This window comes from Triturus cristatus, chromosome 8, assembly GCF_964204655.1.
Source record: "Triturus cristatus chromosome 8, aTriCri1.1, whole genome shotgun sequence".
NCBI lineage: Eukaryota > Metazoa > Chordata > Amphibia > Caudata > Salamandridae > Triturus > Triturus cristatus.
The window spans coordinates 1,407,284,885-1,407,297,114 of NC_140591.1; the positions used below are offsets into that span (position 1 = coordinate 1,407,284,885).

General features: G+C 49.9%; 1 protein-coding gene across 1 annotated transcript in view; it reads right to left on the minus strand.

Annotated features, from left to right (window-relative positions):
• Nucleotides 1–12,230, minus strand: part of LOC146805830 (uncharacterized) — a 497,986-nt gene that overhangs the window by 103,887 nt on the left and 381,869 nt on the right. Inside the window, exon 10 of the mRNA XM_085623825.1 lies at nucleotides 1,942–2,002. Coding sequence (XP_085479951.1) covers nucleotides 1,942–2,002 — 61 coding nt within the window. The remainder of the gene's footprint in view (nucleotides 1–1,941; nucleotides 2,003–12,230) is intronic.

Sequence of the window (12,230 nt, forward strand, 5' to 3'; positions counted from 1 at the left end):
CCTTGCTCTTTTGATATCCAAATGTACTGTTCTGCCCAGGACTTCAAAACGCCTAACAATATCTTAGAGAATACTTTCTCCCCCACATCCAGCAGGCTTATAAGGCGATAGTTCTGGGGCAGTGTAGTGTCCTCCTTTTTATATATTGTTCTGACAATGGCCTCTTCCAACTTTCTGGGAAAATACCAGACGTTAAAATATTTTGGAAGGTCACATTTAGAAAACTTGACCACCAGTCAGTATTATTTTTTAATATAATGGCTGGCAGGTTATCTGGCCCTGCGGCTTTAGTTAGTTTTAAAGATTGGATGGTTTCTTTTATATTTTGAATAGAGAAGTATGGCTTTAATTGTTCTACATCATTGGATCTTATTTCCAAGGTCTTCTTCATCCTCTTACCATTATACAAATTACTCAGATGGTTAACCCAATCATCCCACTAAACACCGCATTTCCCATTGTACATTTCCCTCTTTTACCAATCGCCAGAATAATCTTATATTATTTGTGTTTATCACTTCTAACATTGTTTGCCAATTTTTGGACATATATTCTATTTTACTTTCTCTCAACTCATTATTATACACTAGTTTTGTCACTCGGAGGCTCTCCATTGTTTCCTTATCCTGCCTTTTTCTTAACTGTCTTTCCCATTTTCGTACCATCAATTTTAAATTTCTACACACATTATTAAACCAACCATTCGTTCTCTCTTTTTTCTTGGGTGGGGGCACTGATTTTGCTTGTATCCTTAAACAATTTAACACCTGCTCAATTACCTGATCGTACCATGTTAGAGTTTTATCTCTTTGCTCAAAATTACCAATAGACGTATAATCAATTATCAGGTTATTGACCAATTTCAGGCTGTCCTCAGTTATACGGGCGGTTATGCTTCTTGGGTGTTCTATCTGTAAAGGAACCACTCTTTCTCTTCCCGACTCTTGTTCTATCTTAATTAATATTTGTAGAGGCCAGTGGTCGCTGCCTTCGCTCTGCAGTACCTCAAATACTTCTACTTCCTTAACGTACCAAGCATTTATAAAAGCATAATCAATGGTGCAATTGTGATTCCCTATGCAATAGGTCTTTCTTGCGGGGTGGTCGGTGTTCATATATTGAATTAACAAACAGTTTTTCTGTTCATCTTTAAATTGCACAAATAGCGACACTATGTGGCAGCTATCATAAGTGCAGATTCCAGCAATTAAGTGCCAGTGCCGGTTCTGAGCATTGGAAACAACCGGCTCAAATTAAGCACTGGAGTTGTGAAGATTATCAATTAATGAATCTCATCTGCTCCTTGATGTCCACAGGACTTTGTTTCAGCTATTTAATGCGGCTCAATCTAGCTATGCATAGCAGTACATACAATAAAGATGATGTTTTTATTGTAGCATGTAGACAACGACATGATTTACATAGAACTACAGGGTATGTGAGGTCCATTTATACCAGCTTCCAGCGGCAGGGAATACGAATCAAAATGATAGTCATGGGTTGCAGTGCACCTGCACATACATAAATAGATTAAAACATCTTCTACGATCTTATACTAAAGTCTGTGATAATAGTCTACTCTGAAAATGCATACCTTTACTATTTTTTAGTAGTTCTGAGTTTGTACTCTAGCACTTACTCATCAGACAGCAACATTTGATCGCATTATGTTCATAAACAACCTGAAACACATGCATTGCACAAATCTATGGTGGTTCTACAAAAATGTAGACAAATACGTTTGTCTCTATGGCACTGCTCTTTAAACAAAGCAGCATTTGAATAGTCAATATGTGATTTTGTATGAACAATGCATTTGCTTTTTTATGTAAACACCAATTGAATCACATTCTTTTTCTGTTTTTAGCAGATGCCTTCCTTGTTGAGAGTCAGATGAAACAAACAGATGGCATTCACTGATCACTTTCTTGACATACTCACAGATTTGATGACATATATTTTGGAAGAAGCCTTTGAATCTTTTGTGATGACGGTCCCTGGCCTTTGAAAAAGAAACCAATGAGATTACTGTGTTAGTTGTAAGTTTCTTGTTATACAGAACGGAAAGCTTTTATAACATCACTAAACAAGTATGGCAGTAATGTTGGGTAAGTCATGATATGTGAAATTAGGGAGGACTTTTGAAACAAATTTCTAAGTCAGTTGACCATGTCAATGATTGTAAGTAACATCACCAATCATTCCTATATCGTAGGAAGAAGGAGCACCCAAGCATCATATGACGAGTGGCTGAGTGTAGCAATAGGGTAAAAGTGGGGAATAATAGAAGCACCTAAAAGAAGAGAAGTTAAAGCAAAGACGAAATACTATGAGGTCTCCTAGTGGGGATGGTTAAGATCACTCTTCTATTGAAGAGAGAAAGAACAAATGTATGTGAGAAAGTACCTCTTTTTGTGTGGCCATTTTCATCTCTTGCTGACCGGTGTGGCTGTTTTTTTAACTGTGCATGAGTCACTGCTGTTTGTGGCCCTTTGTACGTGCTCTGACACCCTACAAATGATGTATTTAACTTAACAGTAAGGCCAGAGTACAGGCTGCTGGAAAATACACCAATGGAATGCAAAGTTACATGTCTCCTTTGGACTAATCGTGCCATCCACTGGATAGACAAAACATGGCTTCAAGCCTGCTTGTGCAGCTGGACTCCTGCAGATTTTAAAGCTGCCGCCTAACCTTACAAAATATCCCTACTTTTAAATATTGAATTATTAACATTTAATTGAACACTAAATATTAAGTAACCCACCCCCAAGTAGGCCTTGTAGCCCACACGGCAGGGTGCCTAGTATTTAAATGTGGTACATGCAAGAACTTCATGTTGGTATGTACCTACACTGACAACAAAAGCCTCCGGTGGGATAATTAGCATTAGCATGCTGAGAGATAGACCTGCATGTACTTCCCCTTAATGGGGTATTAAAACTGTACCCAGACAAGAAGCATTTTGTTCCATAGGGCCTCTGTAGCCAATTTGGCAGCAGCCCTGTGGGAGGGAATGCTGGTCCAAGAACCAGTTTGGTATAGCTGAGAAGGTGGGGACTGCTTATTTCCCTAAATACCCGCTCACTGACACACAAACTCCCTCAGCGGCAGAAAGTTTCTACCATGCTGGATTTAGCTCAGAATGGTGAATTTTGGGATAGTTTGCAGTAAGTCAAACCGGATGAGCTGGAAAAGTGGGAATGGTTGTCCCTGGGAATGTTTTCTCATTGGTTAGTGTAATAATTAACGATGTAGATGAAAAGAGATGATTAAAGTAGGTTTATTAGATCTTTAGTACAGGATCACAGAAGAATCAGGTCTTAAGTATAGTAATATAGAAAGCCCCACCAGGAGCAGCTCCCTTGCTGCTCAGCCCAATCTCCCAACTGACATCCATCCACCAGGCATCCTCCACATTCCATCATTACATCACACACACCAACATTCCACTATTCATCCACACAAGCTGAGCAGCAAGACAGGTAAGTGGGGAAGATACATAGCACCTAAACCAGGATACCACACACCTTCCCCCTTAAAGGAACGCAAACAAATGAATAATACAAGCATAGAGCATGGTCATTGTAAAATATAAACTGTGGGGAAGATACATAGCACCTAAACCAGGATACCACACACCTTCCCCCTTAAAGGAACGCAAACAAATGAATAATACAAGCATAGAGCATGGTCATTGTAAAATTGAAACTTACAGTAAAACCATAAATGAATCCACTACAAATAAACAAAGAATGTCACAACACATGACCACCTCTTCCCCCTTTATGTATCAAATAAAGGAATGTATTTTTCAAACTGTCAATACATAAATCTTGCACCAAAATATTTTTTAAGTCAAACCGGATGTGCTGGAAAAGTGGGAATGGTTGTCCCTGGGAACGTTTTCTCATTGGTTAGGGAGTGCAAAGGAGTCTCCCCTACCCACTGACCAGTGAAAATCACATAACGTCACCTCACCTATAGTTCAGCAGAACGATCTCAGGACCTGCGGAAGAACAGACATGCTATTCAGGACATGTGTGGAGACCTGAAGAGATTGATGTGCTCCCTCTTATACCCAGTACTAACAAATGTGACTCAAAGGATCAGCTGGTTGACCTGCTGTGTGGATACAGAGACACAACAACTGCAACAGTCCTTTTTCCTCATGCGCCTTCATGACCAGCTGCAACTAGAACTGGACTGGACCCAGCTGATGGTCTCTAATGGAGAGAGTCCTGGCCCCTAGGAGCTGTCTTTCAGGGCCCTGAAGTCACAGAAGTGACCAAGTGGTGCTGCTCCAGAAACCCTGAAAAGTTGGTATTCAGAAGCATTTTGGACTTTCAAGCCCTCTAAACCGTTAGCAGGACATCACGGCAAAGGTGTCAGATTTTGAAGCAATTTTGTTGGTTACAGCTGTATGCTTGCCTGCGCGAGGAGTTTGAGCTCCATAACCAAGGCCAAGGGTTATATTACGCCTAATTTTATTTTCATGTAAGGTAAATTCAGGCTTAGTAAATATTAATCTGTGTCTAACCTCCAGGTCTGTGAGACACTATTCTACATTTTGTGGGATCCAGCAGAATCAGATTTACCAGGATGTTTTCCACACCTAGTAAATTTGCAACAGATAATCCCTGTGCATAATTACCAGGTGTTGGACTTGGCCCTTCTGGCAGGTTCACCCCTGAACTTTTTTGATTTTTACTGGTGACTTGGTGTGGTGATTGTTTGGTTTCTGCGCACTTTCCCTGTGTCCCAGGGTAAAGTGCGTGCGTGCTCTGAGTGCATGTGGTGAGATAGGCCTGCCCTCCCATAGGAATGCATGGGGAATGTATGTGTCCCTAGTAGTTCCTGATGCGTGGGGTGTGCAGGCCCGAGTTTGGTATGTGCGGACTCGTGGGAGTGAATGCTGCGCGATGATGTGTGCGGCGTGCATGTACCTAGTGTGGAAGTGCCACTTCTAGAAGTGGGCACTTCGGTGTGCAGTGTGTCTGTCGCGTGATTGGCTGGTCGTGTCATGTGACGGGCTAGGGATTCCCCAGTGTCAGGATGAGTCACCCAGTGGTGAATGGGGAAATCAGCAGCTAGATGGGTGGGAGGAGTCCACCTGGGTCCTGAATAGGACAGGGTTTTCCAAACACAATGCTGGCCCCGCCCCCTGTGGTGCGACTGACGACCCTAGCCCTTCCAGTGAATAGAGTGAGGGGCTGAGCACATCAAGGGTGCTCCCCAACCAGCTGCGACTGGTTTTCCCCCTCACCCTGAACCCAGAACAAAGGGTTTGCCTGTATAAAAATGGGGCTGTGTCCCCACAGAAACTGTTCTCTGCCAGGGTCTTACCTGAGGGGGGCTGCTGCTGCTGCTGCTGGACCAGAGGACCGCCACTTGGATTACCTCCCTGCCTGGAGGCCCAGTGAGCTGGCTCTGGGTCCAGCCTTGCCCCCCTGCCTTTTGAAGAACTTTGCAGGACTTTCCTTCTCCCCAAAGCGCCTGGGAGCGCTTTTATTTGATTTATAGTGCTAGGAGCGCTTTGATTGGGGCACCGGCATTGGAAAGCGCTTCCCCTGAAGAACGCCTTCATTGTAGCACGGCGCTACGATAATTGAGGGAACCCCGACGTAGGGTTTCCCCCGCTTTTGCCGGATTGGAAACGGGTGCCCACCCCGCATTGCCGTGATCCTCGCGGGTGCCTACCCCGCTTATTTAATTATTTTTTATAGCGGGAGCCCACCCCGCATATTGGTGCTGCCGCGGGTGCCCACCCCGCTGATATTGTTATTTGGCGGGAGCCCACCCCGCATACGTGTGTCTGCCGCGGGTGCCCACCCCGCTTATATATTTGTTTAAAGTACGGGAGCCTACCCCGTGTTGCCGGCGCCAAAGCTTCCAGGGCCGCCGCGCTGCCCGCGGTGACCCGGAAGCCATCTGGGAAGTCCTGATCGTGGGTGGAGCCTGACCCCAACCGCAGGAAGCCGATGGGGAAGAAGACCGGGGGAGTGAGGACGGCGTCTGCGGCTCTTCGCGCAGGGCCCCGTGCGTGGAGGGAGCCCTGCAGGTCTTCCAGAAGAGAGAAGACCCAACCGGGGGAGCCACGCGTCAGTCTGGTGAGTGGGGGCTGAAGGGGAACCGCGTAACACTCCCCAAGCACTGCCAGAGCCTGCGAGGCTCGCGAGTCCCCCGAGCGGGACTCCAACGTTAGCGGGGCATTATTTTCCAGAGCCAGAGAGGCTCAAGCGCCAAGCATTATTTCTTTAGAGTCCAGAGGGACTCCCACGGGCAATGATTGTTTAAGAGTCCAGAGGGACTCCAACGAAGGGCCAGCACTATTTGCTCAGAGCGAGGACGCTCTAAACCACCGGGGGCATTTCTTTGGTGTGTGGAGCCCACGAGGCTCCCACGCACCGCAGTGTTGTGCACGCGCCCAGTGAGGCTCCAGTGGGTGAGGGCTCACGAGCCCCGAGAAGGCTCCAACGTTACGGGGGCATTTTCAGTGTGATAAGAGCTGCCCGCTCCAGTGATTTGGGGCGTATTTCTCTTTGGGTGAGCTAAAGCCCACGAGGCCCCCCCCCTACGCGCTGCATAATTGATGTACAGGCACAGTGGTGCCCAGGTTCCTTCCACAGCTGCCCAGCACTTAGTGGGCAGCTGCAACGTTTAGGTTGGGGCCCCTTGCGGTTTGCCCTGACTGCGTGCACAGTCTTGCCCTGACACTGGGACACAGGGCGTCCTAGCCCCAACAAGGCCAGTTGGCCTAGGGACTGCCACAGGTGGTGGCTTATGTGAGTTTCTCGCTTTTGTTCCTAACCTGCACCTCTGAATGTATGTTTATGCGTCATGTGCTTTGCTTTACACCTCTAAATGTATTTTATGCATCCTGTGTTTATGTGCTTAGACCCCTACAGGTAGAGTGATACTTAGGTGGTTGTTTTCTCCTTAGTACAGGTGGTACTAGTAAGGTCCTAGTTCCCTGCGTGATATTCCTAAAAGTGGTTAGGGTTGCGTAGGTGGTACTTTCTGATACCAGTAGTTACTGGTTGTGTGCTACATGTTCTATTTTTAGTGCTACAGTGATTGTGTGCTATGTTCTCAAATATTATTCCTTCGTTCTAAGTGCTATTTCTACAAAATGCTAATTCTTTACAGTGGTCCATGTGGCCCTGTCCCCTGTATATATAATCCCTTGTAAATTCTGCCCGTGCCTGTTGGCACATTGTAAAGTGTGTGTTTTTATCTAATGTGTTGTGTATAATACAAAGGTTATTTTTATATAATACCTTGTGTGGAGTTTCCTTTGTGGTGGGCCTTGGGTGTTGTTGCTGGGTGCGTGCGCAAACGCTTTACACATCGCCTCAGGGATAAGCCTGTCTGCTCGTGCCAAGCTACCAAGGGGGTGAGCAGGGGTTATCTTTGACGTGTAACTTCCTTGCCCTGACTAGAGTGGTGGTTTCTGCCTGACTTTGGCGCAAGCCTTAGCCAGCCAGAAATCCCATTTCTAACATTGGTGATCAGCGGTGGGATTTGGACTTGTGTTTGCGCTGTACCGCAGCGGCAACTGGCCGCACTACAAAACTCTGCATTTAGATAAATCACATGGTATAGGGATTATTGTTTTAAAATTGTTTTTAATTGTCATTTCCTTGGAAATGTGTTTTTGTGCACTGTGAGTTAGGTGTCCCTAGCTCGGGAGGGTAGATCATCCCCCTTAGTGCATTGTGTTTTCTGGATTCACCAGAGGATGGGATCCAGTGGTGGCAGCGTAATAGTGTCCTGTACATTTGTCCCCCGCCCTGCGCCCAGAGTTGGTACCTGTGTCACGTGGTGGTCAGGTTGAGGAATCAGGGGTGGTAGAAACTGCCTTACCAGTCCGAGGGGAGGGTTGTGTGTGGATGAGTGGTGAGTGGCACTAGGCAAGTGAGTGTGAGTTCTCTGGGTTAGAGAGCTTGCTGAATCTTTTTGTGAATTGTGTACTCCTGTTAAGCTCAGACCCCTAGGTTCCCTGTGTGATCTTTTCTCTAGAACGTCTGCCAGAATGGAGCCTGCTTTTGATCTCAGTGATCTAGTTTATTACAGTATGCAGGAGTTGGAAAGGTTCTGTAGAGAGAGAAACATAGGGGTGAGCGAGTCAGACACTGTGTACGAATTGAGGAACTACATGATTGGATGGCAAGCAGATGAATGGGAACGTGAGCGCAGTGAGGAAGAAAGGGCCCGGGCCTCACACCTGGAGGGTGGTGGGTCCGTGGGGAGCCCTGAAGATTTAGAAGAAGATGACAGTACCTGGACTCCAGTAGAGAGTGAGGACCCCGTAGGTAGGGAGTCCCTTGCTGGGTCCAGCGTAGGAGATAGCGCCTCATCCCTTTCCTTGTCCCCTGAGTATAGTGGTAGTTTTCTGGATTCCCCAGTGAGGGTGGAGTCCAGGGGGGGCAGCGATATAAAGTGCAGTACAGAGAGTCCCAGTCCCCCGAGTGTGGTACCTTGTTCCCGAGAGGAGGAATGTAGGTTGAAGTTCAGGGGCAGTAAGAAGCTGTCTCACCAGTCTTGGGAGGAGGCTGTGGAGGAATGTCATGATGCACTGGTTGACTGGTTGGTGTTTAACCCGGAGCAGGATTTGGATGGAGTACTAAATATGATTATCAAGGAGCAGATGCTCAGTAGTTGTTCTCCAGGGTTGCGCCAACACCTGTTGAGGTATAACTCTTTTTGTCCATTTGAACTTGCAGAGGAAGCAGACCGCTGGGAAAGGGCCAGAGGTTCTCTAGTGTCATTAGTGAGTGATTCCAACAATAGTGGGTCAGAGATCCTCCAGCCCAGCGTGGTGGAGGAGGCTCAGTGTAGCCCAGCTAGGTCCCAGGATAGCGAGGAGGGTGTAGGGGCTCGCTGCCTGGCTCAGTGGAGCAGGAGTGAGGGGGTGACCGAGGGTCCCCAGACGCCCGAAACCCTGCCTCAGGACTTGGATGGTTTCATGAGGGAACACCAAGTTGGGGACCTAGGCTGTCCTGTTAGTCCACTTGAGGAAGATCTCTTAGTGAGTGGAGGACCTGGGTCACCTGTAACCAGGGCTCCTGTGGTTCTGGAGTCTGGCGGTACCGCTCCGGTAGGGAGGGTACAGGAGTCCAGCGTGAGTGATTGGGGGATGAGTTCCCCAGTGGAAGAGCCGGTGGGTCAGGGACTTCCCAGTTGGGCTAGGTTCCCGTGTAGTGACCAGGGTGACACCACTTCTGTTCTGGGGGATCTCCGCGCACTGTCAGGTGGACAGGGGACGGGAGATCAGCGCCAGACAGACAGTCGCTCGACATACGTGTCATTTGATAGCCTCAGGGGGATGGAGTGGAGATCCCCAGAAGTCCTGGAGTGCCAGGCAATTATTCCACCAAAGGTTCTAGGCCGGAGGTTGGAAGGCCAGGTTCGGGATCAGCCTGACCTGAAGGGTGGGACGTCTGTAATCAGCGTCCCGACCAGTTCTTCTTCCAGAGGTACCGCCCCAGTTGGTAGGGAGCAGGGTTCTGGAAGGGGGTGCAGAGGGTGGGAGAGCCCACCTCTGCCCCCGGTACAACCTGAGGGGTTAAACCCTGGGTTGGAATGGCGTTCTAGGTGTACCCCTCGCCAGAGGAGGAGGAACCCTAGGAGAAGAGGTAGGGGGAGGAGAGCCTTCCCTGAGACTCCTGGTCCGCCTGAGGGTGTAGACCCTAGGCTGGAGAACCAGTGGCAGTCTAGTCCTGTCTTTCAGAGAGGAAGAGTGGAGAATGGCCGCTATGTGCCAGGGGTTACTACCCCCCACTCTGTGGTTAGGCAAAGACCAGTGGCACCTGGGTGGCCTAGGGCCTGGTCTTGGCCGCGGACAACTTGGGAGTACCAGTGGGGTAGCCCAGTTGGTCCAGACAGTGGTGTTAGAAAGAATTCCATGAGTTCGCCGTGGCGTAGAACCGGAGGGTGTCCCTGCAGTTGCGGGCCCGCGTCCGTGTTCTATCGCCCCAAGCAGGGAAGTCCATCACGGTGGTGATTGGGCTGCCCTGCGTTTTGGCTGGAAGGGGGTTGTGTTGGACTTGGCCCTTCTGGCAGGTTCACCCCTGAACTTTTTTGATTTTTACTGGTGACTTGGTGTGGTGATTGTTTGGTTTCTGCGCACTTTCCCTGTGTCCCAGGGTAAAGTGCGTGCGTGCTCTGAGTGCATGTGGTGAGATAGGCCTGCCCTCCCATAGGAATGCATGGGGAATGTATGTGTCCCTAGTAGTTCCTGATGCGTGGGGTGTGCAGGCCCGAGTTTGGTATGTGCGGACTCGTGGGAGTGAATGCTGCGCGATGATGTGTGCGGCGTGCATGTACCTAGTGTGGAAGTGCCACTTCTAGAAGTGGGCACTTCGGTGTGCAGTGTGTCTGTCGCGTGATTGGCTGGTCGTGTCATGTGACGGGCTAGGGATTCCCCAGTGTCAGGATGAGTCACCCAGTGGTGAATGGGGAAATCAGCAGCTAGATGGGTGGGAGGAGTCCACCTGGGTCCTGAATAGGACAGGGTTTTCCAAACACAATGCTGGCCCCGCCCCCTGTGGTGCGACTGACGACCCTAGCCCTTCCAGTGAATAGAGTGAGGGGCTGAGCACATCAAGGGTGCTCCCCAACCAGCTGCGACTGGTTTTCCCCCTCACCCTGAACCCAGAACAAAGGGTTTGCCTGTATAAAAATGGGGCTGTGTCCCCACAGAAACTGTTCTCTGCCAGGGTCTTACCTGAGGGGGGCTGCTGCTGCTGCTGCTGGACCAGAGGACCGCCACTTGGATTACCTCCCTGCCTGGAGGCCCAGTGAGCTGGCTCTGGGTCCAGCCTTGCCCCCCTGCCTTTTGAAGAACTTTGCAGGACTTTCCTTCTCCCCAAAGCGCCTGGGAGCGCTTTTATTTGATTTATAGCGCTAGGAGCGCTTTGATTGGGGCACCGGCATTGGAAAGCGCTTCCCCTGAAGAACGCCTTCATTGTAGCACGGCGCTACGATAATTGAGGGAACCCCGACGTAGGGATTCCCCCGCTTTTGCCGGATTGGAAACGGGTGCCCACCCCGCATTGCCGTGATCCTCGCGGGTGCCTACCCCGCTTATTTAATTATTTTTTATAGCGGGAGCCCACCCCGCATATTGGTGCTGCCGCGGGTGCCCACCCCGCTGATATTGTTATTTGGCGGGAGCCCACCCCGCATACGTGTGTCTGCCGCGGGTGCCCACCCCGCTTATATATTTGTTTAAAGTACGGGAGCCTACCCCGTGTTGCCGGCGCCAAAGCTTCCAGGGCCGCCGCGCTGCCCGCGGTGACCCGGAAGCCATCTGGGAAGTCCTGATCGTGGGCGGAGCCTGACCCCAACCGCAGGAAGCCGACGGGGAAGAAGACCGGGGGAGTGAGGACGGCGTCTGCGGCTCTTCGCGCAGGGCCCCGTGCGTGGAGGGAGCCCTGCAGGTCTTCCAGAAGAGAGAAGACCCAACCGGGGGAGCCTCGCGTCAGTCTGGTGAGTGGGGGCTGAAGGGGAACCGCGTAACACTCCCCAAGCACTGCCAGAGCCTGCGAGGCTCGCGAGTCCCCCGAGCGGGACTCCAACGTTAGCGGGGCATTATTTTCCAGAGCCAGAGAGGCTCAAGCGCCAAGCATTATTTCTTTAGAGTCCAGAGGGACTCCCACGGGCAATGATTGTTTAAGAGTCCAGAGGGACTCCAACGAAGGGCCAGCACTATTTGCTCAGAGCGAGGACGCTCTAAACCACCGGGGGCATTTCTTTGGTGTGTGGAGCCCACGAGGCTCCCACGCACCGCAGTGTTGTGCACGCGCCCAGTGAGGCTCCAGTGGGTGAGGGCTCACGAGCTCCGAGAAGGCTCCAACGTTACGGGGGCATTTTCAGTGTGATAAGAGCTGCCCGCTCCAGTGATTTGGGGCGTATTTCTCTTTGGGTGAGCTAAAGCCCACGAGGCCCCCCCCCTACGCGCTGCATAATTGATGTACAGGCACAGTGGTGCCCAGGTTCCTTCCACAGCTGCCCAGCAGCTGCAACGTTTAGGTATGGCCCCCTTGCGGTTTGCCCTGACTGCGTGCGCAGTCTTGCCCTGACACTGGGACACAGGGCGTCCTAGCCCCAACAAGGCCAGTTGGCCTAGGGACTGCCACAGGTGGTGGCTTATGTGAGTTTCTCGCTTTTGTTCCTAACCTGCACCTCTGAATGTATGTTTATGCGTCATGTGCTTTGCTTTACAC